The 27270-nt window shown below is 36.8% G+C and overlaps 1 protein-coding gene across 2 annotated transcripts in view; it reads left to right on the forward strand.

Annotated features, from left to right (window-relative positions):
* The window catches only part of PDHX (pyruvate dehydrogenase complex component X), a 76346-nt gene that overhangs the window by 18929 nt on the left and 30147 nt on the right, over nucleotides 1–27270 (forward strand). Inside the window, exons 3-4 of one of the 2 annotated variants that reach the window (XM_065881699.1) lie at nucleotides 18275–18375; nucleotides 26293–26492. In XM_065881699.1, coding sequence (XP_065737771.1) covers nucleotides 18275–18375; nucleotides 26293–26492 — 301 coding nt within the window. The remainder of the gene's footprint in view (nucleotides 1–18274; nucleotides 18376–26292; nucleotides 26493–27270) is intronic. The other variant, XM_065881700.1, reaches the window with a different exon arrangement.

A 27270-nucleotide genomic window follows, 5' to 3' on the forward strand; every position in this document is an offset into this window, starting at 1 on the left:
CCATAAACAAGATGAAAAGACAACCCTCAGAATGGGAGAAAATATTTGCAAACGAAGCAACTGACAAAGGATTAATCTCCAAAATACACAAGCAGCTCATACGGCTCAATATCAAAAAAACAAACAACCCAATCCCCAAATGGGCAGAAGACCTAAATAGACATCTCTCCAAAGAAGGTACAGATTGCCAACAAACACATGAAAGGATGTTCAACATCACTAATCATTAGAGAAATGCAAATCAAAACTACAGTGAGGTATCATCTCACACCGGTCAGAATGGCCATCATCAAAAAAATCTACAAACAATAAATGCTGGAGAGGGTGTGGAGAACAGGGAACCCTCTTGCACTGTTGGTGGGAATGTAAATTGATACAGCCACTATGGAGAACAATATGGAGGTTCCTTAGAAAACTTAGAAAACCCAGTAACCCCACTGCTGGGCATATACCCTGAGAAAACTATAGTTCAAAAAGAGACATGGGGCTTCCCTGGTGGCGCAGTGGTTGAGAGTCTGCCTGCTAGTGCAGGGGACACGGGTTCGAGCCCTGGTCTGGGGGGATCCCACGTGCCGCGGAGTGGCTGGGCCCGTGAGCCACGGCTGCTGAGCCTGCGCGTCTGGAGCCTGTGCTCCGCAACGAGAGAGGCCACAACAGTGAGAGGCCCACGCACCACGATGAAGAGTGGCCCCCACTTGCCACAACTGGAGGAAGCCCTCGCACAGAAACTAAGACCCAACACAGCAAAAATAAATTAATTAATTAATAAATTCCTACCCCCAACATCTTCTTAAAAAAAAAAAAGAGAGACATGTACCACAATGTTCATTGCAGCACTATTTACAATAGCCAGGACATAGAAGCAACTTAAGTGTCCATTGGCAGATGAATGGATAAAGAAGTTGTGGCACATATATACAATGGAATATTACTCAGCCATAAAAAGAAACAAAATTGAGTTATTTGTAGTGAGGTGGATGGACCTAGAGACTGTCATGCAGAGTAAAGTAAGTCAAAAAGAGAAAAACAAAAACCATATGCTAACACATATATATAGAATCTAAAAAACAAAAAAAAAAGTGATTCTGATGAACCTAGGGGGAGGACAGGAATAAAGACGCAGACATAGAGAATGGAACTGAGGACACGGGGAGGGGGAAGGGTAAGCTGGGACGAAGTGAGAGAGTAGCATTGACATATATACACTACCAAATGTAAAATAGATAGCTAGTGGGAAGCAACCGCATAGCACAGGGAGATCAGCTTTGCGACCACCTAGAGGGGTGGGATAGGGAGAGTGGGAGGGAGATGCAAGAGGGAGGGGATATGGGGATATATGTATGCATATAGCTGATTCACTTTGTTATATAGCAGAAACTAACACAACGTTGTAAAGCAATTATACTCCAATAAAGATGTTAAAAAAATTGTGTAGAGAGAACTTAGGCAGTGAGTAAGAGTTCAGAGTCTAACAGAGTTATGCTGTGATTCTAGGAGATGAGCCGTTCATGGCAGTGAGGACAAATGTTGGGCGTTGGGAAAAAGGCTGCAAGTATTTAGTAGCTTGGGAGTTTTAGAGATGGTCTCAGTTCTTGCAGGTGGGGTGGGCAGGGCTGGGGCGCTAGGCAACTCAACAAGAGAAATTACAGAACGGGCCTCACAGCAGGAGTTTGGGACTGTGGAATGGGCCAATATAGAGGATAGGAGGTATGGCACAATGAGGCTATCCAGATGACCATGACTGGTCCTTGATGTGCTATGTACCACCCTGATTGGAAGCACAACTTAATTCTGTTCCTTAGTGGTGAACATGTCTGAGTTTTGATGTTTCCTTTTGTGGTTATGACTAGCATATTAATAATCAATAGAACAAACCCAGCAGCACTGTAAATGGCTGATCAGTAAATATATTGGCAGAGGGGAGAGTAAGGCAAGAGCAGGAGATGTGACAGGCATCAAGCAGGCTTTACAGATGAGGTACTATTTGAGTTGGTCCTTACATAATACATGGGCTTTTTTTAAAAAAAAAAAGAGAAGGACATTATAAGTAATGTAAACAATTTGTCAAAATCTTGGAAATGAGATGTCATGACATGTATTTTGGCAACCGTAGGTAGTTCTGGCTGCATTAAGGGCATGGTGGATGTGAAATAAGATAGGTTATAGGAATGATCTTGAATATCAAGCTGCAGTTTATCAGTCTGTGAGTGTCCTTATCCTAAAGCCAAGAGGTAACAACACTCATGGTTATTTTGTAGGAAGTGGTCTTTACGTGCTTTCTTGAGCCCTGACAGTAGCCTTGCACTGAATGGAACAGGCCCTAGGAGTGCTCTGGTATCAAGAGCTAACTGTAGGCAATTTAAGTAGTTCCCTTTACAGGCTCACATTGGAAAGGCCAGTCCTGAGGACTTCTAGTCAGTATGACCATCTAAACAGATGCGGTCAGGGTTCTGCTCACTTCGGGGTATAAAATTATAAGACAGATTTTTTAAATGTAAGTTGAGCTTAAACACAGGAAAGAGGAATCACCAAATCCAGCAATATCCAGAATGGTGAGCAGGAGTTGACTACATGCCCCACTGGGCCTGAGCTGGAAGGGTGGAATAACTGAGATTGGGAAACAGTGGTGTTTTTTGGGGGGCAGGTGGGGAAATTGAAAATTAGGTTCAGGAGGAAACTTGCAAAAGCCTCTTAGCCTCATCCACCAGAGGGCAGACAGCAGAAGAAAGAAGAACTCAAATTCTGCAGCCTGTGGAACAAAAACCACATTCACAGAAAGAGAGACAAGGTGAAAAGGCAGAGGGCTATGTACCAGATGAAGGAACAAGATAAAACCCCAGAAAAACAACTAATTGAAGTGGAGATAGGCAACCTTCCAGAAAAAGAATTCAGAATAATGATAGTGAAGATGATCCAGGACCTCAGAAAAAGAATGGAGGCAAAGATCGAGAAGATGCAAGAAATGTTTAACAAAGACCTAGAAGAAATAAAGAACAAACAAACAAAGATGAACAGTACAATAACTGAAATGAAAAATACACTAGAAGGAATCAATAGCAGAATCACTGAGGCAGAAGAACGGATAAATGACCTGGAAGACAGAATGGTGGAATTCACTGCTGTGGAACAGAATAAAGAAAAAAGAATGGAAAGTAATGAAGACAGCCTAAAAGACTTCTGGGACAACATTAAATGCAACAACATTCGCATTATAGGGGTCCCAGAAGGAGAAGAGAGAGAGAAAGGACCCGAGAAAATATTTCAAGAGATTATAGTCAAAAACTTCCCTAACATGGGAAAGGAAATAGCCACCCAAGTCCAGGAAGCACAGAGAGTCCCATACAGGATAAACCCAAGGAGAAACACACTGAGACACATAGTAATCAAACTGGCAAAAATTAAAGACAAAGAAAAATTATTGAAAGCAGCAAGGGAAAAACAACAAATACAAGGGAACTCCCATATGGTTAACAGCTGATTTCTCAGCAGAAACTCTACAAGCCAGAAGAGAGTGGCATGATATACTTAAAGTGGTGAAAGGGAAGAACCTACAACCAAGATTACTCTACCCAGCAAGGATCTCATTCATATTCGATGGAGAAATCAAAAGCTTTACAGACAAGCAAAAGCTAAGAGAATTCAGCACCACCAAACCAGCTCTACAACAAATGCTAAAGGAATTTCTCTAAGTGGGAAACACAAGAGAAGAAAAGGGCCTACAAAATAAACCCAAAACAATTAAGAAAATTGTCATAGGAACATACATATCGATAATTACCTTAAACATGAATGGATTAAATGCTCCAACCAAAAGACAGAGGTTCGCTGAATGGATACAAAAACAAGACCCATATTTATGCTGTCTACAGGAGACCCACTTCAGACCTAGGGACACATTCAGACTGGAAGTGAGGGGATGGAAAAAGATATTCCATGCAAATGGAAATCAAAAGAAAACTGGAGTAGCAATACTTATATCAGATAAAATAAACTTTAAAATAAAGAATGTTATAAGAGACAAGGAAGGACACTACATAATGATCAAGGGATCAATCCAAGAAGAAGATATAACAATTATAAATATATATGCACCCAACATAGGAGCACCTCAATACATAAGGCAACTGCTAAGATCTATAAAAGAGGAAATCGACAGTAACACAATAATAGTGGGGGACTTTAACACCTCACTTACATCATTGGACAGATCATCCAAACAGAAAATTAATAAGAAACACAAGCTTTAAATGACACAATAGACCAGATAGATTTAATTGATATTTATAGGACATTCCATCCAAGAACAGCAAAATTACACTCTCTTTTCAAGTGTGCACGGAACATTCTCCAGGATAGATCACATCCTGGGTCACAAATCAAACCTCAGTAAATTTAAGAAAATTGAAATCGTATCAAACATCTTTTCTGACTGCAATGATATGAGATTAGAAATCAGTTACGAGGTAAAAAATGTAAAAAACACAAACACGTGGAGGCTAAACAATATGTTACTAAATAACTAAGAGATCACTGAAGAAATCAAAGAGGAAATCAAATACCTAGAGACAAATGATAATGAAAACATGATGACACAAAACCTGTGGGATGCAGCAAAAGAAGTTCTAAGAGGGAAGTTTATAGCTGTACAAGCCTACCTCGAGAAAAAAGAAAAATCTCAAATAAACAATCTAACCTTACACCTAAAGGAACTAGAGAAAGAAGAACAAACAAAACCCAAAATTAGCAGAAGGAAAGAAATCATAAGATCAGAGCAGAAATAAATGAAATAGAAACAAAGAAAACAGTAGCAAAGATCAACTAAACTAAAAGCAGGTTCTTTGATAAGATAAACAAAATTGATAAACTATTAGCCAGACTCATCAAGAAAAAGAGGGAGAGGACTCAAATCATTAAAACTAGAAATGAAAAAGGAGAAGTTACAACAGACACCGCAGAAATACAAAGCATCTTAAGAGACTACTACAAGCAACTATGCCAATAAAATGGACAACCTGGAAGAAATGGACAAATTCTTAGAAAGGTATAACTTCCAAGACTGAACCAGGAAGAAACAGAAAATATGAACAGACTAATCACAAGTAATGAAATTGAAACTGTGACTAAAAATCTTCCACAAACAAAAGTCCAGGACCAGATGGCTTCACAGATGAATTCTATCAAACATTTAGAGAAGACCTAACACCCATCCTTCTCAGACTCTTCCAAAAAATTGCAGAGGAAGGAACACTTCCAAACTCATTCTATGAGGCCACCATCACCTGATACCAAAACCAAAGATACTACAAAAAAGAAAATTACACGCCAATATCACTGATGAATGTAGATGCAAGAATCCTCAACAAAATACTAGCAAACAGAATCCAACAACACATTAAAAGGATCATACACCATGATCAATTGGGATTTATCCCAGGGATGCAAACATTCTTCAATATATGCAAATCAATCAATGTGATACACCATATTAACAAATTGAAGAATGAAAACCATATGATCATCTCAATAGATGCAGAAAAACGTTTTGACAAAATTTAACACCCATTTATGAAAAAAAAAAAAGACTCTCCAGAATGTGGGCATAGAGGGAACCTACCTCAACATACTAAAGGCCATATACGAAAAACCCACAGCAACCATCATTCTCAATGGTGAAAAGCTGAAAGCATTTCCTCTAAGATCAGGAATGAGACAAGGACCTCCACTCTCGCCACTGTTATTCAACATAGTTTTGGAAGTCCTAGCCATGGCAATCAGAGAAGGAAAATAAATAAAAGGAATACAAATTGGAAAAGAAGAAGTAAAACTGTCACTGTTTGCAGATGACATGATACTATATATAGAGAATCCTAAAGATGCCACCAGAAAACTACTAGAGCTAATCAATGAATTTGGTAAAGTTGCAGGATACAAAATTAATGCACAGAACTCTCTTGCATTCCTATACACTAATAATGAAAAATCTGAAAGGGAAATTAAGGAAACACTCCCATTTACCATTGCAACAAAAAGAATAAAATACCTAGGAATAAACCTACCTGAGGAGACAAAAGACCTGTATTCAGAAAACTATAAGACACTGTTGAAAGAAATTAAAGATGATATCAACAGATAGAGAGATATACCATGTTCTTGGATTGGAAGAATGAATATTGTGAAAATGACTATACTACCCAAAGCAATCTACAGATTCAATGCAATCCCTATCAAATTACCAGTGGCATTTTTTACAGAACTAGAACAAAAAATCTTAAAATTTGTATGGAGACACAAAAGATCCCAAGTATCCAAAGCAGTCTTGAGGGAAAAAAACAGAGCTGGAGGAATCAGACTCCCTTACTTCAGACTATACTACAAAGCTACGGTAATCAAGACAATATGGTAGTGGCACAAAAACAGAAATATAAATCAATGGAACAGGATAGAAAGCCCAGGGATAAACCCACGCACCTATGGTCATTCAATCTATGACAAAGGACGCAAGGATATACAATGGAGAAAAGACAGTAAGTGTTGCTGGGAAAACTGGACAGCTACATGTAAAAGAATGAAATGAGAACACTCCCTAACACCATACACAAAAACTCAAAATTGATTAGAGACCTAAACGTAAGACCGGACACTATAAAGCTCTTAGAGGAAAACGTAGGAAGAACACTCTTTGACATAAATCACAGCAAGATCTTTTGATCCACCTCCTAGAGTAATGGAAATAAAAACAAAAATAAACAAATGGGACGTAATGAAACTTAAAAGATTTGCACAGCAAAGGAAACTAAAAACAAAACGAAAAGACACCCCTCAGAGTGGGAAAAAATACTTGCAAATGAATCAACGGACAAAGGGTTAATCTCCAAAATACATAAACAGCTCATGTGGCTTAATATTCAGAAAACAAACAACCCAGTCAAAAAATGGGCAGAAGACCTAAATAGACATTTCTCCAAAGAGGACATACAGATGGTCAAGAAGCACATTAAATGCTGCTCAACATCACTAATTATTAGAGAAATGCAAATCAAAAGTACAATGAGGGGGCTTCCCTGGTGGCGCAGTGGTTGAGAGTCCGCCTGCCGATGCAGGGGACACAGGTTCGTGCCCCGGTCCGGGAGGATCCCGCATGCTGCGGAGCGGCTTGGCCTGTGGGCCATGGCCGCTGGGCCTGTGCATCCGGAGCCTGTGCTCCGCGGCGGGAGAGGCCACGACAGTGAGAGGTCCGCTTACCGCAAGAAAAAAAAAAAAAAAACTACAAGGAGGTATCACCTCACGCCAGTTAGAATGGCCATCATCAGAAAATCTGCAAATAACAAATGCTGGAGAGGGTGTGGAGAAAAGGGAACCCTCTTGCACTGTTGTTGAGAATGTAAATTCATACAGCCACTATGGAGAACAGTATGGAGGTTCCTTAAAGAGCTAAAAATCAAATTACCATATGACCCAGCAATCCCACTACTGGGCATATACCCAGAGAAAACCATAATTCAAAAAGACACATGCACCCCAATGTTCATTGCAGCACTATTTACAATAGCCAGGTCATGGAAGCAACCTAAATGCCCATCGACAGATGAATGGATAAAGAAGATGTGGTACATATGTACAATGGAATATTGCTCATCCATAAAAAGGAACGAAATTGGGTCATTTGTAGAGACGTGGATGAATCTAGAGACTGTCATACAGAGTGAAGTGAGTCAAAGAGAAAAATAACATATTAATGCATATATGTGGAACCTAGGAAAACGGTACAGATGAACCGATTTGCAGAGTAGAAATTGAGAAACAGATGTAGAGAACAAACGTATGGACACCAAGAGGGGAAAGCGGCGGGGGGTGGTGGTGGTGGTGGGATGAATTGGGCAATTAGGACTGACATGTATACACTGATGTGTATAAAATGGATGACTAATAAGAACTTGCTGTATATATAAAAAAAAAGCTGGAGAAGAAAAAGAATTAGGTTCAGGTTTGGATGTGGTAAAGTTTGAGTTCCTTATTAGATATTCAAGGGAATGTGTTCAATAGACAGTTGGTTATAGGAGTTAAAGTTTAGGAGTGAAGTCTGACTTGATAGACATTTTAGAGTCACCACCCTATAGATGGAATTTAATGCCATAAAATGGCTAACAGACAAATATATTTATTTGTCTTGGAATAAAAATGCTTACCTTGTTGGAAATGTTCTCTCATCGGCATTTCTTCATGAGGCTTTGGGGTTCAGATTTGTGGTATTTGCATTTTCTGGGAACCCATACGTAGAGGTAAAGTGGTCCTGGGCTGATAATCTTCCTTGGTTACTTGGCAGAAGCCATTATTCTGGAAGAACACAGTCTCTAATCCAACTCACACAAGATTCCCAGATAAAGTCCCACTTAACCACAGATTCACAGTTCCAAATTTAATAATTGACATGGAAGCTGCCCTTTAGGGGCAAACGTTATTAGGCATAACAAGCAACAGGATTAGACCTCCAGGAACTTCAGCTAATTGGAATTACTAGATACATAAAAACTTATGTTTGAAACGACAAAACGTGTAAGAGAAGGAATTGAAAATATGAAAAAAGACAAACACTATCCAAAAAGTCCAGACAGGTTTGAAAAGAACAAATAGAACTTCTAGGAATGAAAAATGTTGTCTCTAAAATTAGAAAATGAAAAACTCAAGGTTGGGTTAAGGTGTGATTAGACGTGTCTTACCAAAGGATTCATGAAGTCCAACCTGTTAGCCTGCATGCAGTAGTAATAGATAAAGCAGTAGAGAATATAAAAGAGAAGCTAAGACACGAAGAATAAAATGAGAATCCTCTACTAACCCAATAGGAAGAATTCCAGAGGGAGAAAAAAGAGAGAATGAGGAAGAGGTTATATTCAACCAAAAAATGGCAGAGTTTTCTAGAATTTGAGAAAGACATATGTCATATAAATGAAAGAGACAGTGCTTCATTAGGAAGCATTTTGAGCAATCGGCTCTGCATGGCTGCTGCCATCTTCTAAAATAATTATCAGTATCTAAGAAAGTTTCACCTGTATAAATAATGCAGTCAGTTGGAATCTATTTTTAAGTTTTTTTCCTGATGAATTACAGAGCTTTGGCTATTTCCATATCCAGTATGACAGAGTGTTGGTGTCATTAAAGAATGATTCAGACACAGGCCAGCCTTTTTGGATTATTATAAAATGATTAAATTTCTTCACACTTTGAGACCTTGATAGGCAAGTAGATAGGAGGATTCTTTGGACCACATTTATCTCAGACTTCTGGCTCGCTGGCAGCCTGATAAGTTATTCACACCCATTAGAATATGGTGAGTATAATGCAGAGCCAGGAGACAAATGGCTTCATCATTCTGTTCTTCTTCCTTTTGATTACTTGTGCTATTTTCATGCAGGACAAGCCAGGGTGTACTTTAAGCCCCTGGAGCCTGTTTCCTTGAAGGTTGCTTTTAAAATTCTGTGTTCTGCCAACTCAGGAGAAATGTTGTTTACCAGTACACATAAGTAATTGAGAGCAATCTAAATCGTTGGTTCTCTGTAATTCACTGGCTTCGTTTTTAGTTCATCACCTTTGTGATTTTTTTTGAGCATAATTTAGTTCTTTTTTTAAGATTTTAAAAAAAATATTTATTTATTTATTTGGCTGCGCTGGGTCTTAGTGCACCACACGGCATCTTTGTAGTGGCGTGTGGGATCTTTAGTCGCGGCATGTGGGAATCTTTTAGTTGCAGCATGCAGGCTCTTAGTTGCAGGATGTACTTCCCTGACCAGGGATCGAACCTGGGCCCCCTGCATTGGGAGTCTTAACTACTGGACCACCAGGGAAGTCCCTCGTAATTTAGTTGTTTAACATTTATGTATTGTTACACATGGGTATGACTATATATGTCTAAGTTTGTTTGGTGCTTGGTACATAACTTGGTTCAGTCGTTATGTATTAAAAACCTTTATATTCTACAAGAAAACTTTTTTTTTTTTTTTTTTTGAGGTATGTGGGCCTCTCACTGTGTGGCCTCTCCCGTTGCGGAGCACAGGCTCCAGACGCACAGGCTCAGCGGCCACGGCTCACGGGCCCAGCCGCTCCGTGGCATGTGGGATCTTCCCAGACTGGGGCACGAACCCGTGTCCCCTGCATCGGCAGGCGGACTCTCAACCACTGCGCCACCAGGGAAGCCCCCTAAGAAAGCTTTTTATATACCTTTTTTTCTTATTAGCTATGTTTTTAAAAATTTTTATCTTGAGATCTTTATTGTATGGTCACTGTTATTTAAAACTGAGTTTAGACCTTCAAACATCAAGGGGATTGAATTTTTTTCATGAAAATGAGTAGTGTTGTATCTAATTTTGAATCTAGTTTATTTTTAAGCTAATGCTAATGATCTGATAACCTTTAGTGGATGGCAGTTCGGTCTTACAAACCTTTACGGTTTCTTGAAAATCTGAGACTCTGTAATTCACAACTGTTAATAATGTATGTGTGTGTGTGTGTGTCTGTTTTAAGCCAAGGCAATAAGGGTGCAGTGAAAAGAACTCTAGTCTAGGTTTGTCCTTTGGGGTTCCCACTCTGTCATGAAATATCTGGGAGTGAGTTGAATTAGATGATTTCTAAGATATATCCTTGACTGTAGAATTCTGTGATAACTCAGTTTCCTTTTCTTTTTTGAAGTCATAGTGTTGTATCACAACTTCCTCAGGAGCTTCCTGGGTGTAATCTGAAATCGGCCTCATACATGGAGGGTAGGGAGCGATGGAAGAAAGAGGCTCCAGGTTGGTAGGTGGCAGGTTTAATTAAGCAAAGGGACTTTCATGGGAGGAGGCCTTAACTGGGCTTGATCACATATACTGTCCAGGTGGTCTCAGCACCACAGTACTATCTCAAGGCTATGTCCTTGGCAGCTTCCAGCACTGGGAAGGCAAGCGGAGCACACATTTCACGGATGGGGAGGGGGTGAGGGACCTCCAGTTACTCTTGCCCAGCTAAGTGGTCACGTCCTCTTGATGACCTGTCTCATCACATGGAAACATGCAATAATATAGCATGTAAATTATTCCCATCTTCGTTGACCTAATGAATGTTAGAAAAGTAGTTTTGTAATGAATATTAGAATACTTAATTTCAGTCTGAGAGGATTAAGTAAAGAATATGAATTATTAACTTAGTAGAGAAAACAGTTCAAAAGTGCCAGGTAACGTACAGTTTCAAAACCTGAAAGGTGAATTGAGCCACATTCCACATTTTTATCACAAGCTTGTTATTTGGTGGGGGAAGTTTGTGTCAGATTATTTTTAGTTTAATTAAAGTGTATATAGATTGTTTTTTCATCAGTTGTAAGGTCATATCTGTTAAAATAACAAAAAGGAAGAAAATATTCTTGTTCCACCCTTTTGTGAGAGAATATTTGAGGGTATGAAAAACATTATTTTCTTTCTTGCGATATTTAAGAGCTTATCCTGAAACACTGGAACAAAATTAGACTGAGATAGTTACATGAGGTACTTGGCCACACATTGTCTGGAACAGGCATAGAACTTGCTTCATTAGCCATGTTACTGCTGCTGCCCTTGGTGTTTGTTATCCTTCAGAGACTGTCACTTTATGTGGGCTTTCCTTTTTTCATGTGACTGGGAATCTTGAATATTTAAAACAATTTTGTGTAAATCTTAGATTGTATAATTAATACAGTGTGTAAAATTCAGAAGTAAAACTGTCTTAAAGGTGTTGTTCACTATTTGAATTGTTATCACCAGGTGCTACTAGAGTTAAATGGGTCTCTGGCTTCTATTGTAGATGAGGCTTTGGTTTCTGTTATTTCTGGGGATTTGTATACATGTTTGGATGCTAAAATGGAAAACTTCTGAAGTGTGCATTTCACAAATAACTTCAGTGTTTTTTCAGTACACTACTATTTTAACAACTTTTGAGGTATAATTTACACACTATTAACAGTCACCTATTTTAAGTGCTCAATTCAGTGATTTTTTAGTGAATATATAGAGTTCTTCAGCCATCACCAAAATACAACTTTAGAACGTTTATATCACCCCCAAAACTCCCTAGTGCTTGATTGCAGTCACTTCTTTCTCTTATCCCTTATCTTGATCTGCGTTCTATCTCTAAAAATTTGCCTTTTCTGGGCATTTAATGTAAATAGAATCATGTATTATGAAGTCTTTTGTGACTGGCTTCTTTGATTTAGCATGATTTTGCAGTTCATCCATGTTATAGCATGTATCAACAGTTCATTCCTTTAGTGCTGAATAGCATTCCGTCATTATGCTTTTTTACGTTTATTGTTAATATTTCTATTATGTCATAATTAGAGAATTGGTGAGTGGAATTGGTGAGATTACAGTATTATTCAATAGAGCTTCCTGTAGTGATGGAAATGTTCCATGTCTGCACTGTCCAGTGTAGTAACCACGAGCCACACGTGTGTTGGGCACTTGAAATGGGTAATGCAGTGAAATTTAAGAGCCAGAGGATGTAAGGGAGGTTAACTTTGCCTAGCAGTTTCCTTCTCAAACAACTACTCCTGCCTTGAGTCCTCAGAGCAGGATGCCCTAGGAGCCGGGTTGCCTGGGGTCTTGGGCCATGCAAGTAATATCTTTTCGTGTGTGATGAAGAGTTGGCAAACACTGACTAGGGCCCCCTTCTCTATCCTCCCACGCTGCCGTAGGCACTGACTGGATGAGATTGGCATTGCCTGCTTGTTTGTGCTCTTCCTCAGTCAGACTCTGTCTTATTTTATCATTATTTTTGCCATAGGGTCTTGCACAGTGTCATGCACATAGGGGCAGCCGGTAAATATTTGTTGATATACGATTGAATTATCTTTGTCTCTAATCATAGGTGTCATTATGGTTTACCTTAGCACTGAGAAGAGGTTTCTTTCTTTAATGTTCATGTAGCTGTGACTTGGCCTCCCACCATTACCACCACACACACCTTTTAAATAAAGACTTTTATTCTTAACTTTCGGCAGAACAGGATGATTTTGTGAAAGTCATAGGATGTGTTTAGTTGATAAACATCCCCATTAACTGTGTTTGATCAAGACTACACGTCATACCCAGAATTTGCAAGAGAAAGGGAAGCCTCTGTATACTCCAGCCCTCAGCTCTGGCGGCTGCCCACCTGGACAAAGGCACGGGATGACGACGATGCTGGCTTCGGTGCTGGGGAGCGGCCCCCGGGCGGGCCTCTGCTCTGGCCCCTCCTGGGGCCCGCACTCTCGCTCCGGGCCCGCTCCACCTCGGCTGCTGACACGCACCACGAGGAGATGGCACAGGGACACGCAGGAACACGGCAAGGCTGCCATCTCCTTCTACAACCAGTCAGCCCTCAACGTGGCAGCTGAGGAGCCATCTGTCACCTCACACCAGCCATGATGCTCTGTGCTAGCTTCTAAGTCTTCTCCTCTAGACTCTGAACTTGTTGTGAACAGAACCCTATCTTATTGTTTTGTTTATACCCAGTGCTTACTTATAAATGCCTTATATACTAATGTATGTTGAATGATCTGTCTGAAATGATGGCGTATGGAGTAGGGAGCTAGAATGAGTCTTGGTTCTTAATGGTTATTAATAACATACATAACTTTTTAATCTAAAGATGTTGTGAAGTGTTATTTGAAGAGGTTTGTGAAAAGTTAACATTTGCAGTTCCATGATTTTTTTTATAATAGCTGCACATTCAAAACTTTCCTTAGAGTCAGAGAGATTAAGTAACTTGGTCAGGATTACCAGTAAGTGTCAGAGCTTAGAATAAACCTGTGTCTGAGTTGGAAGAGCTCCTTGTAACTACTGTGCCTTGCAGGTTTTCCAAGTTACAGCACTAAATTGTTGACCAGGGCTGAAACTGAGTTTATTTGGAATCTTCATGGCTCGTTATTTGTCTCGAAATTTTTCTTTGGCATTCACATTATGTTTGATTATTGACAGATATAACCCTAGTTTTGTGATATTAGGGGTAATGTGCCTTATATAATAATACAATGTTTTAAACCTTGCTGTGGTTCCTGGGGAAGGTTCACCACACAATAGATGCTTTTCTCTATGTTTCTTTACATTTTATCTCTCTCTCAGGATTCTCATATAGCTAATATATATATATGTTTTGTGAATAGGTGTACCTTTAATTAAAACAAAATAAAAAGGAAACAGGATACCTAAGTTTTTAAATGTCAGAAACATGCTACAAATCAAATGTTAGAACTGAAAGAAACATAAAAGACAGTTTGATGTATACCTTATGAGGAAATGAGGACTTGTGATATTATTGCAGTTTTTTTCTGAAGTGTTTTAATCTCAAACTCATTATGTATGAGGCAATAGCTGGAGTCCTAGGGAATGAGGTAGAATGTAAAACACTTAAACTGTGTCCTCTTCCTATTATGAAGAAGCTCATAGTTTGGTAAATAGAAGAAAACCAATTTTTAAAAAAGTAATTAATAGAAGTTAACATAACATTTCATAGTACAATTTGTGATTCATTTCAAATTAATTACAATTACTATAGGAATTCAGGAATAGGAACAAAATCATCTAGGTTGATCTATGGCTGAGGTAGAATTTGTGAATCGTTCTCAAAGGGTGTTTGGAATTTGAAATAGGCAAGCACAAGTGATAAAACATTATTTTATTGTTTTCCTATGGGCAGAATTTCTTTTCTAGGTGTCTAAAAGAAGTATTTAATTGCTAGGTTGCCTGGTTCAATTGTTTTTTCCATGGTTACAGCAGAAACATATTAGGGTGTGATTCCTTTCCTTTTGAAATATAATCTGTCTTAACTGCCCTAGGACATCTGTCATATAAAGAAGTGATGTGAGATTGTATAATCTGGCACCGTAGCTTTCTCTGTATGACAGACAAGTTTCCTTTTGGGGTGGGATTCCTGCTTACCTCACCAGCCTAATCTCTCATCACTTCTCTCAGGTAGTATTAGCCAGATCCTCCGAAGTTTCCTGTTTTCTTTCGCCTTGAGAGTTTTGGGTGTGTTGTGCCTTCTGCCTGGATCACTTGCCCCTTTACTTGATTGTCTCCTCATCTTTTCAGGCTCAGACTAGATGTCTTTTTTTTTTTTTAAGGAAGGCTGCTCTCACCTTTCAAAAACTGAATTAGATACCCCTGCTGAGTGTTCCCATACCATCCTGACTTCACCTAATTCCACTGTTATTTCCAATTAATTTATCACAAGATAGTGAGGATGCTTCTTGAGGTCAGAAATCTTAACCACTTTTCTCCTCCCACTGCTGTATCCTCAGTGCTCTAATACATTTTCAATAAATATTGGTTGAGTAGGAAAATCTCTTTGGGGTTAGACTGAGCACCTTTCAGGTGTTTGATAAATATCTAACAGATAAGTTTATTTCATTAAAATAGTTTGTATTGGTGGTTCTGAACTATTTTAACTGAGATATAGTATAACCATCTGTGTGAAAATCTTGATATACAGTGAAGGAGTTTCAGTACAGTGAACTTTTAGAGCATATTTGTTAGGTCAGTGCTTTAGATTTTCCTTCATGTTCTTTTATTGAGTGTGCCTATTCATATTGCTGTACCAGCTGTTTTTGGTGTGTATGTGAGGGGGTGTATTTGTATGCTTCACATTTTTCTATATCTTACTTTTTATTCTGTTTTTGTTTATGTCTGTCTCTTATAAGCAACATTTAACTAGATTTTATTTTTTTATTCATTTTGATATCTCTTTTAGTCGGTGGTTTTAATCCATTTATGTTAATTGTAATTACTGATGTGTTTGGACTTCTACCATTTTTGTGTTTTCTGTTTTTATCCTTTGCTTTTTTCTTTTCATGCATCTGCCTTCAATTGGATAATAGTTTTTGTTATTTTCTATATTTCCTGCTTTTATGAATGCTGTAGGTTATGTTTCCATTTTTATATTTTTTGGTATACACCATTAAGTTTTTAGGATACATATTTAATTATATTTTGCCAGTGCAGTCTAGAGTTATCCAGTATTTTCTCCTCCTGTCTGTATCCAAGTTCTTAGCATGTTTTATCACCTAAAAATATCCTTATCCGTCTTACTGTTTTTTTTAATGTTTGAGTTGTAAACATTTTTAACCCCTCAGAAATTACCTTTTAAATGATTAAATGTTAACACTTTATCAGTTTCTATGGTAACTTGTTTTGTGTAGCCCATGGGTCCCCTCTGTGTCTACCTTTCTTTTTGATAAACTGCATTTTGTAAGAGCTCATCAGTAAGTGGTAAATTTTCTTAGCTTTTATGTCTGAACTTTTCCTTCGTTCTTGAATGATGGTTTGGCTGCATATAAAATTCTAGACAGTTATTTTTCCTCAGCTTTTTGAAGATATTACTCCGTTGTCTTCTGACCCCTATTGCAGCTGCTGAGAAGTGTGCTCTCAGTCTGTCATTCCATTGAGGTAATCTATTTTTTTCCCTCTGATAGCTTTTAAGATTGTGTTTCAATTGTTGAAAGTATGTAATTTCTATACAGTGTATGACGTGGAGTCATGTTTATACAGTGTAATACTCTTTTTTTCTGTTTAATTCTTTTTATCAAGGTATTACCTGCACAAAGTGTAAGCTCAATTAATTTTTACATACACATATATCCAGGTTACTAATACCTAGTCAAGATACAGAATATTTCCAGCAAGTTCCAAGGCTCCCTGTGCCCCCTCCTAGTCAATACACTGTAGATAACCACACTCTAAACTCCTTCAGTGCTCTTTCATTTTGAGGATATATATCTCTTTTTAACTCTGGGAAATTCTCAGCAATTATCTCTTCAAGTATTGCTTGTCCACTGTTCTCTCCCATCTCTTCCCTTGGAACTCCATTGGACAAACACTGCAGCCTCAATTTATGTCCCTTAACTGCTCTTTTCTACTTGTCGTTTTGTCTGCCCATATTAAGTTCCGGGTAGTTCATTGAAGCTATCTTTAATTTACTAAATCATTCTTCCACTATGTCGACTGTAGAATATATCCCATTGATTGTTTCTTGTTATTTCATTAATTGTATCTTTCATTTCCAAGATTTCTAATTAGTTTTTTTTTCTTTCAACCTGATGGTGCTTTATGTCTGTACATTATTTTTCTTTTTTATCTCTTGTTCTTATGATGGATCTTATACCTTCATTTCTATTTCTGAACATCCTTAAGATACTTATTTTAAAATCTTTGGTGGGTTGCACTAAATGGATTGCATCTGAAATGAATTTCTGTTCCAATTACTGATTTTTGTGGTTTTCTTTCTTAGCATTAAATTTCTTCATGTTTTGGAACTTTGTTTTGCAATTTACTTTTGAGTGGAATGTTTCTGTTTTAGTTTCGATGTCTTCCCACCTGTCCCCTGAGTCTCCCTTTCCCCGCCCCTCAATCCAGGGATTTTGCTATTGATATTTGGGATATTGGCAGATAAAGTAATGGAACCAGAGGGTGGCTTGACTCTGTTCTGGTATTGAGGTAGTGTTTTTGTCCCCTACCTTCTTAGACCCTCATTTCTGATACAAAGCCATAGTTCTAGTTAAAGGTTTTGGTTGCAGCCAGCCCTAGCTTTAAGCAGAGAATCGATTTGAGTCCCCTGCTTCAGCAGGCCACTTTTAGTTCCCTTTGCTCCAAAGGAAACTACTGTACTTCACCCTTCCTCCCCACAACCTGCTTTTAGCTCCAGAAACCAGCAAGTCAGGGTCTGCTCAGCATTTTTGAATATCTATACTGTTTCTGTTGCACAGAGGTGTTTCTTACTTGACCTTAGCTATGTCTTTGATTTTCTCTCTTTATGCTTAATATGTTTTTATTCATTTGTGCTCTGTGGTGCAGACAGGGTTTCTGAACTCGCGTACAGTGTTAACCCAGAGGTGTTATTAATTGTAAAACTGTCTTCTTAAGGAATAATAATCAAAATATATTAAAAAGGAAGAAATATGGGGTCTGGAATTGATTTGTTTGGAGGAAGATACGCATCCCTTTCTATTCTCTATAAAATGCGATTTCACTTTTAATGTTTGCTTAATAATCTCTATAATCACTTTTTTATTATAACAGATATAATTTAGGTCCATTATTGAGCTTTTGGAAAATGCAATAAAGCATACACATATACACCACAGAAACACACACGCAATATGAGAATTACTTTTAATTCCACAGCCCAGAAATAGCTATTGAGTGTTTTGGTACTTATTATCATGTTTTATACACTTTACACACACCATCTCACATAACATTCATATTTTAAAAAACAAAACAAACCCAGTCTTGTTTTGTAGGTGAAGCTGTGAGTACTGGAGATGCCTTATGTGAAATAGAGACTGACAAAGCTGTGGTTACCTTAGATGCAAGTGATGATGGCATCTTGGCCAAAATAGTGGTAAGTTTTTATTTTGATTGTCTTCAACAGGATGAAGATTTCTTAAATGTTAAAGTTCCTTGAAATTGAGTTACTGTTTATTTTTACCTCTTTGTTTATAGTGTTACAGTATACATAATACATTTTAAATTCAGATGTTTAAAATATTTTAGTGTTAAGGTCTAATAGTAGCCAGTAATGATCAAACAACATAGAACTATTTCAACCATGATAAAGATACTCAGTGTTTTGGGTTCCCTAGTGGAAAATGAGAAGCATTCTGGCCTGAGGGATGAGAGAAGTCTATTTGAAGTGGAATCTGAAGACAAAGAAAGCAATAGGTTAAAGCTTAGAGCTAGTAATTTCCAAGTTTATAGTTGGTAAAATTTTTAAAAAGAAATGTTTTACTCTAATCTCATGAAAGCAAGAAACCCTGTCTTCATCTATCCCCAGGACTCCGAAACCTAGAAAGTGTATAAAGTGACTGTCTGCTCAGCTCCTTTCTCTAGATGAGACTATTTGAAGTCGTCCTATGCATAGTCTTGCTTGTGGGTTTCATAGCCACGCTCAGTGTCCTGGTCTACTTCTTACTCTTTCTTGCAGTTTTATTCATCCTTTACATTTTTATAATTATTTAAAAATACAATTATATAAAAAGATATGTGTATGGAATATTTCATATACTTGAATGTAGTTGACAATCTTATCTTTTGATAGCATATTTTCTGTTTCATGAGCAAAAGGAAATATACTTGTGGGGCTAGCAAAACCAAAGTAATTTCCTTTTAGATCTAAATTTTAATACATTGCAGTAATTTTCAAGGCTCTTCTCTGAACAGACTTTGCTTTATAACTAATTAAAAATATGAAGCTGTAACTTGGATACTTTGGTGGCATTATTACAAGCTGAAGTTAGTACAACCCTTCAACCAAAATGTGTAGCAATACAAGAGAGGTTACTTAATTAATGGAAGGAAATACGGAATATCATATAGCCAATGAAAAATTGTTTCTAGGAAAAAAATGTGATTTCTTTATAAGTTAACAAAAATTCAAAAAAATTTTGGAAAAATGCTTTTACAATTGTGTGTGGACAGTGATTACAATCTTGTAGAACTTTAAAAACATAAATACAGAAAAGATTAGAAAGAAGTGTTATAAAAATTTGAGTATGTGTCTTTGGGTAGTGGAACTAAGTGATTCTCCTGCTCTGCTTTTTTCCGTTTTTCTCTATATTCTAAATTTTCTATAATAGGCATGTTATTTTTATAAGGGAATATTAGAATTTATGTGAAAAGTAAAGTAAAATGAAATGATTAAAGCCTGTTTAAGGTTACATGGTATACTCACTGATGGAGCATGTTTGTTTCTTAACATGTAGGACATTTAATAGACAGCTTGGTATGACAGCTAAGATTGTAAGCTCTGGAGTCACACTGCTGCCTGATTGATATAGCTAATAAGTTCTGCGGGTTACTAGTTATGTCATGATTGGCAAATTCTTTAACCTTCGTAATAAAGTGGAGATAACTATAATACCTAGGTCATGGGGTAGTAGTAGAGATTGAGTGAGGTAATGCATATACACTCATCACAAGACCTGTCACCCACCAGGTGTCAATAAATATCACTGTTCCCATTATTATTACAGTTATTCATTCAGTCTTGGGGACCATAAGCCCCCATTTCAGTCTGTATATTTGACTAGACACTAAGCATCCATTTGTGCCTCTGTAGTTTGATTTGTACAGATAAACTGCATGTCTGTTAGTAGTCCATTGTTGATGTGGTTTTAATTCTGGGCTACCAGCTCACCTCTGCTTTGACCATGCATATAATGCCTTCCTTCATACATTCTATTCAAAGACCATACCTTGGGATGTCATACTTGATATTTTATTTTTTACATTCTAATTTGTCAAACTTCCTTGTCATCTTCAATATTAATAGCCATGTTAAAACACATTGTTGAACATATACTTCCTAGGAGGAAATGTGAGTGGAAGGCTAAAATTTCTGTACCTTTATAACTAGGAAAAAATAAGTGTTCATACCAAAAGTAGTTTCTTTCACTAATTTATGCAGCATTTTGAAATGGAAAAAGGTTGTTTGAATTACCATATGTAATAAACGCAACTACATTTTATTGTGTGTGCTTTTGGCAAGCTGTGTTTTTGGCCCCAGTTCTGGATTGTTTGGCTGTGAAAGTCTTCCAGAATTGATAGCATTTTCCACTCAGGTACTTAGTAATGCATTTCAGATTATTAATGATGTCATAGGTCAGTGGTGACTGTTCATCTGGCCCCAGAGCTCTGAAGCGGTGTGGGGGGTGTGATTGACAGCAGCTTTAGCGGCACAGATAGCTATTTCCTTGCCAAAGACTGTATGTAGTTTAGGGCTTTGTGCTTTATTATTATTCCACATGCATTTTGGATAATAGGAATAGGAGTATATTCATGTCACAATGTGTGCAATTTTATGGGGAAAAAATGGAGAAAAAAATTATGGTGGTTTTACTGATAGTGTTTTGTTTCTGTCTTTTTTTTTTAGCCTTTCACCCCACTCCATTCTCAACCACCCCACTAGCAAGTTACAACTTTGTCTTTCAATGTGGAATAATCCTCATATTTTAGCACACATAATAAATGATTTTTAAAGGGATACATATAAGAGATTTTTACTTTCAGCATCAAGGAGTTGGATAATTGAGCTTGTTAAAAGGCAAGTGATGATATAAAACTCTAGTTTTTAGTTTGCCCACATTTTGAAAGATTAGGAATTATAACCTATTTTGCTATTCATAGGGATTTATTTCCATAGTCTGTGAGAGGTTTTTATACTCTCTCTCTCCTCCCAATCTTATTCTTTTCTTTGTACTCATAATTTTTACCTCTGAATTCCATTTTAAATGTAAAATAATATTATTACATTTCAATTAGAGCCAGAAAAAAAGCTTAGAAGCTCTTAATAATACTAATAAAGAATAATTGGTATCCGTGTAATTTTATGATTTATTTCCAATTAAGTTAATTGGAGAGTTGTTAAATTCTCATTTAATCACTAGTAAGTTGTCATGCAAAAACCTTACATTATTACACATATATCAGTTCATAAGTTTAGTCTTAAATTTATTCAGCAAATTGGATAGCGGGTGTTTTACATGGTAATATAATCGAATATTAGGATGACATTTTTGGAGAGTTTATTAGAGATTGTGTAGTTTGGCTTCAAATGTATTTAGGGTTACTATATAATTTGTCGTACAAGTCAGGATACTTTTGAGGGTGAGGAGGGCGTAGGATGTTAGGATTATTTAAACTTATATAATGAAAAAAATATTTAAACTTACATAATTTTAGAAAATTTTAGTTTATTGACTGGCAATGCATTCATTGATAGAGTTTTATTTTATTGGTAGGCCGTTACTCTTCAAAACAATTTTCAAAAACAGAATTCTTTCTGAAACCTACCAGCCATGGATATTAAAACAGATTTTTAAAAAACTCTTTATTGATCATCTGAATATTACAAAAACAACAGATCATAATTATTTTTGGTATTGTTCATCAAATTCAATCAATTTCTTGTTTCTCACTCCAGTACTGTGTCACTGATGTTTTCGAAAGAATGGATTTTTTCAGTAAGGTTTTATTTTTTTGTTAGATTCCCTCCTCCCCTCCATTATTTTTTATTAAATTGCCTGCAGTCTCCTTCAGCATTGCATTTTGTAGTTTGAAAGTTAATGGTTGAAGTTTGAAATTGTAAGACCTTCAGTTGGTTCTACTCTGTAGACTATAATATTTTTAACTGAGAAAATACCCTCTCAAAGCTCAGAGCAAATTCTACTAATTGGGAGATACTCTCAGTTCTAATTTTTTTAATACTGAAATGGGTAAATGACATTGAAGTAGTAAATGAGTCTATGTTCCCCATGAATTAAAAGCTAAATCATTTATAATCTACTCTTCCTTTCTAAGCTTCTTTGTAAAAATAGTAGCAGTGTCTTGAGGTGCTGTATGATCATTTTGATTGAGCGAATATAATTTACAGATTGGGTACTGATCATATTGAATGTTGTCTCTAGTGTCACACTGCATTGACTCCTTGCTAACTAGCCCTGTGACCTTGAGCAAGTTATTTAACCTTTCTCTGCCTCAGTTTCCTTATATGTAAATGGGAATAATAATAGCACTTCATAAGGTTTTTAAGAGAATTAAATGGGTTAATACTGTGCTAGAACAGTGCCCAGCACTTGAGTACCAGGCAAACTGGTATTCAAGGACTTAGTGGATGTCTCTCCTCCCCTCTGCATTTTAGCTTGTCATTGATTTGTTTTCTGCTTCATTGTTTCTATGTGTCTTCCTTTTAAACCAAAGTTCATAGTGTATATAAGTTAAATATATATATTAAAGAATAAAAACAAGTTAAAACTGTATAATGGTTCAAGCTATGATGGAAGATCTGTACTGTTTGCAAACCAACTAAGCCAGTCGTGTGACTCAGCTTATCTCCACTAACCATTGTGCATGTTCCTTCAGTACTCACTTAGCAGCTCTCAAACTGTTCTGTTTTAAAGAAGAAAAATATTTAAATAATTTCTTAACTTACTGATTATTTTTTAATGCCAGAATCAAAGCAGACAGTATTTACCAGCACCTTTAATGGAATGAACCCTCTCAAACAATTTCTCTGTTGCGAAATACTGCTGTAGATATTTTGTGTCTTTAGCATCTCATATCCTTGGGTACACTGGAGCTTATTAAGGGGGCTGTATTTAGCACATTTGCAGATAATACATTTCAGCTTTGGGGGATGTCTCTGGTAAAGAGGACTCATACCAGGGGTCTGGGCCTAGGGATAGAATTCAGACTCTATTAGGTATATGTATATTGAGAAATAGTTTGTCACAGAAATAGTTTGTCTCAATGTCTCACATGTCGCTGTTTACCCAGCCTCATGCTGGGCCTTTCGATATGAATTTCCAGCCCTTCCAAATGGGGACAGTCCTCTGTAGTTCAGTCTTGATCCATGTTGAGTATATTTTTGTTTTAAAAATAACTTGGAGGAAAACACCACCGCAATCATAATAATAGCATCTTTCCAATTTATGTGGTACTCACTAGATGTCTGGTACTATTCTGAGTGTCTTGTATATAACTCATTTATTTCTTATGATAATTCTGTGAAGTAGTTACTATTATTATTTCCATTTTACAGATGAAGAAACAGGCATGGTGAGATAAAGAAACCTCACCAAGGTCACATAACTAGTAAGTAGCAGAGCCAGCATTGAAGCCCAGGGAGCCTATAGAAAACTGCGAGGGAAGGCTAGTAGTTTAAATGACAGACTCCAGATCGAATATTTGAGCATTAATGGGCTGTTTTAGCAGAACTAAGTGTAAAAATCTTGCACTTAATATTAAATCAGTGACACAAGAGTAAGGGAGAATTTCGATCAAGTAAGTCAAATGCCTGGGAAAAGACCTGGGCCTCTGAGGTGTCACAAAGCTCCAGATGCTGTAGTGGAGCAAAGCGCATCCACAGTGCTATCTTAGAGGGAGCAGTAACAAAGGCTCATTTGGTTTCTCAGCACAGTTTTGAAAAGAGCATATTCTTCTGTTACTGAGTCTACACAAATTTTAAATATTTGCTGACCGCAACATAAGCAAATATCTACAGGAAACTAGCACGCCTCTAAAAGATCTCTTATTGCACTAAGGGAATAGAAAGAGAAGTGATTTTAAATTTGTATAGTGATTTTAATGACTTTAAATGGAACTATAATAGGCATTATTTTCTTACAACTTCTATTAATATGTTCAAGTTGTGTGGTAGTATATCATTGTTCATGGTATTTGGATTTCATGTTTCATCGTGTCATTTTTTTTTTTTTTTTTTTTTTTTTTTTTTTTTTATGCGTTACGCGGGCCTCTCACTGTCGTGGCCTCTCCCGTTGCGGAGGACAGGCTCCGGACGCGCAGGCTCAGCGGCCATGGCTCACGGGCCCAGCCGCTCCGCGGCACGTGGGATCCTCCCAGACCGGGGCACGAACCCGTGTCCCCTGCATCGGCAGGCGGACTCTCAACCACTGCGCCACCAGGGAAGCCCTCATCGTGTCATTTTTTAATGGAAAAATATTGAGTAGTTAAAAATAAAATTTACTTGATACTTAGATATGGTAAAAATGGAAATGATACTAAATGCTCATTATTGCCCACTTGTGAAGGTGTCAATAAGTAGGGTATATACGGAATCATTTATATGATTTATTGTAGTAAATGAAACAAGGTGAGGTGTCAGTTTCAGATTCTACATAGTATCTGATTCAGGTTTTAGAAACCTATTGATATTTTTAAAATAAAACTTTCCTTTTTTTAAATAATGCTTTTTATTTGAGTGAGATTCTTTGAACTTGGATATTGATCCTATTTCTGGTTCAGTTTTGATAGGAATTAACATCAAGTGTACTTCATATCACTTAATGCTTTCTTCTATCAATTTTTTAAGAAAATTGATCATTTTACTTTGTGATTTTGAGTTAGCAGTTCATAAGCAGGTAAATAGACATTTTCAGAAGAAGAAAAAGTATTAACCCATTAGTAATCTTAACTCATCTTTTTGACATAGTAAAGAAAAATGAGCAGTCCACAGAAGTGAAACTTTTTAGTATGTGATGAACAACTAAACAAACTGTTCTTGGGTTGTTTAGCATTTTTCTTTCCTCAGCCACAATTCATTAAACATCCTTATTTAGTTTTACATACCCATTTCTTTCATATATTTACTGTTCTTCTCCATCAGTAGTTAGTAAACTTAGAAAGCTTCCTAACTCTCAGAATTTATGCCTTATTATTTTAATAGTGCACATATTAATAACCATGAAAATTACTGTTACTTAGAAAATGTCAAACCCATTCTAAGAGTTATGCTTTTACTTATAATTACTATACTAGTGACTGTCCTGCAGTCTGTCATTCTATTATTCATTAGATTACATCTCTAATGAACCTTATTTAAAGTAATTGAAAGGGAACAATAGAAAACTTTGAAGGAATGACATTTTCTTCCAGTACTGAACTTATATTATCATCTGAAGGTTCTCTAGGGACTTCTTGTAATAAGTAAATAAGAATCAACTCTTTCTTTATAAATTAATGCTGCTGAAATGCTTAAAATATATTTGAGTTTAAAAAAATCATCTTCGATCTTATTTATGTTTTTAGTTGGCAATATCTATGCAAAAGTGGTCAGCTGAGACACCACCATGTTTCTTATGTACTTACAGAAAATTCATGAAGTTTTTATTTTATTTCTTAGGTCTTGCAAATATACATACAGGGAAGAAATTAAATATAGAGAAATGTGGAAAGTATATTTAACATTATTAACCACAGTAGTCAACCAATTCTGTCTATACAACGGGACGTCCTTTTTTCCAGAGACTAAGTTTACTGAAAAGATCTTACTTTAAATTAATTTTCATAAATATGACTTATTTGAAGGAATTAATCCCTTATGAAATCTTGGAATTCTCTAAGCCATTGTGGAAACTGTCTGGGAAAGACCAATAGTTAAGATATGTTACTCCAACTCCTGTTTTGGATTTGTACTGAATGACATCAAGAGGAAGATGGTAATGGTAGCTCTTATATATTTGAAGCCTGTCGGAAAGAGAAGAGATTCTAGATTTTTTGTTTTTTGTTTTTTTTTTTTTCAGGAGGTAGAATCAGTAACTGGAAGGAGGAGAGTAGTGAAGAAAGGGGTAAGTGCGGGAAGGTAGGCAGGGCACATGAAAGGCGGAGGCAGGCTAGCTCAGGTGTAGATTTTAGCTCATGTTAAGAGAGATTTCTAACTGGTACAGAATTATCCAAGGAATAAACTACTTCATGAAGTCATGAGTCTTTCCATCTCTGCAATTTTTTTCTTTTTAAAATATAGGTTGCAGAAGGATCTAAAAATATACGGCTAGGTTCACTAATTGGTTTGCTAGTTGAAGAAGGAGAAGATTGGAAACATGTTGAAATTCCCAAAGATATAGGTCCTTCATCACCAGCTTCAAAACCATCAGTGCCTTGCCCTTCACCAGAACCACAGATTTCTGCCCCTGTCAAAAAGGAACACACACCGGGAAAACTACAGTGAGTATGTTTATTTGAATGATGTTATTTAAAAAAAAAAAAAAAAAAAATGTTACAGCAACTTTTTGAGTATTTTAATCATTATCCTTTTTAAAACTCCTTTGTACATTAAGTAGGAAGCTGCTGCTCTTCCCTTTTTTTCTCTTAGGAAACTGAGGTCTAGGAATGATTATTTTACCATCATTGTTTATTCCACAGACAAATAGTATTGAATACCTACTATATTCCAGGTACTGGGAAGGCCCTGTACACCTTGTGGAGAAAAAGACAAACAGCCTGTGTCCCCACTGAGCTTGAGTTAGGTTTTAGGATTCCAGAATGGAATTCAGTGTACCAAACTTCATATTGTGTTCTCATTTGTGGAATCCTAATTGCTGTAATGTGAATTACAGTTTCAAATGTATAGCTGATATAAAATGAAATTAGCATTTTAACATGCCTTCCTTTTCTAACTACCCTGCATTTGAGTTTCTGACATGTATTAGAGCTCGATTTTGTCCAGTTGTTCTGTAACAACACAGATACTTAGTAAACATCGTTTCACTTTAGCTTTCCATAACTTTAATCGATGGACTCTGAAAATTATGTTTTATTTATTTATTTTAATATTCTCTATAATTATATGAAATTCCTTTTTTTTGTAAAAAAAAAGTTCTTTTTAGAAAAATGGTCCTATTAAGAATGCTTTTGAGCGTAAATAAAAATGCAGACACTTTCATTTTTATATTTTTTTCCAGTCGTTTACCATTGTCAGTTCTTGTTAGAAGAAGTTGCCAGT

This window comes from Phocoena phocoena, chromosome 8, assembly GCF_963924675.1.
Source record: "Phocoena phocoena chromosome 8, mPhoPho1.1, whole genome shotgun sequence".
NCBI classification, from domain to species: Eukaryota; Metazoa; Chordata; class Mammalia; order Artiodactyla; family Phocoenidae; genus Phocoena; species Phocoena phocoena.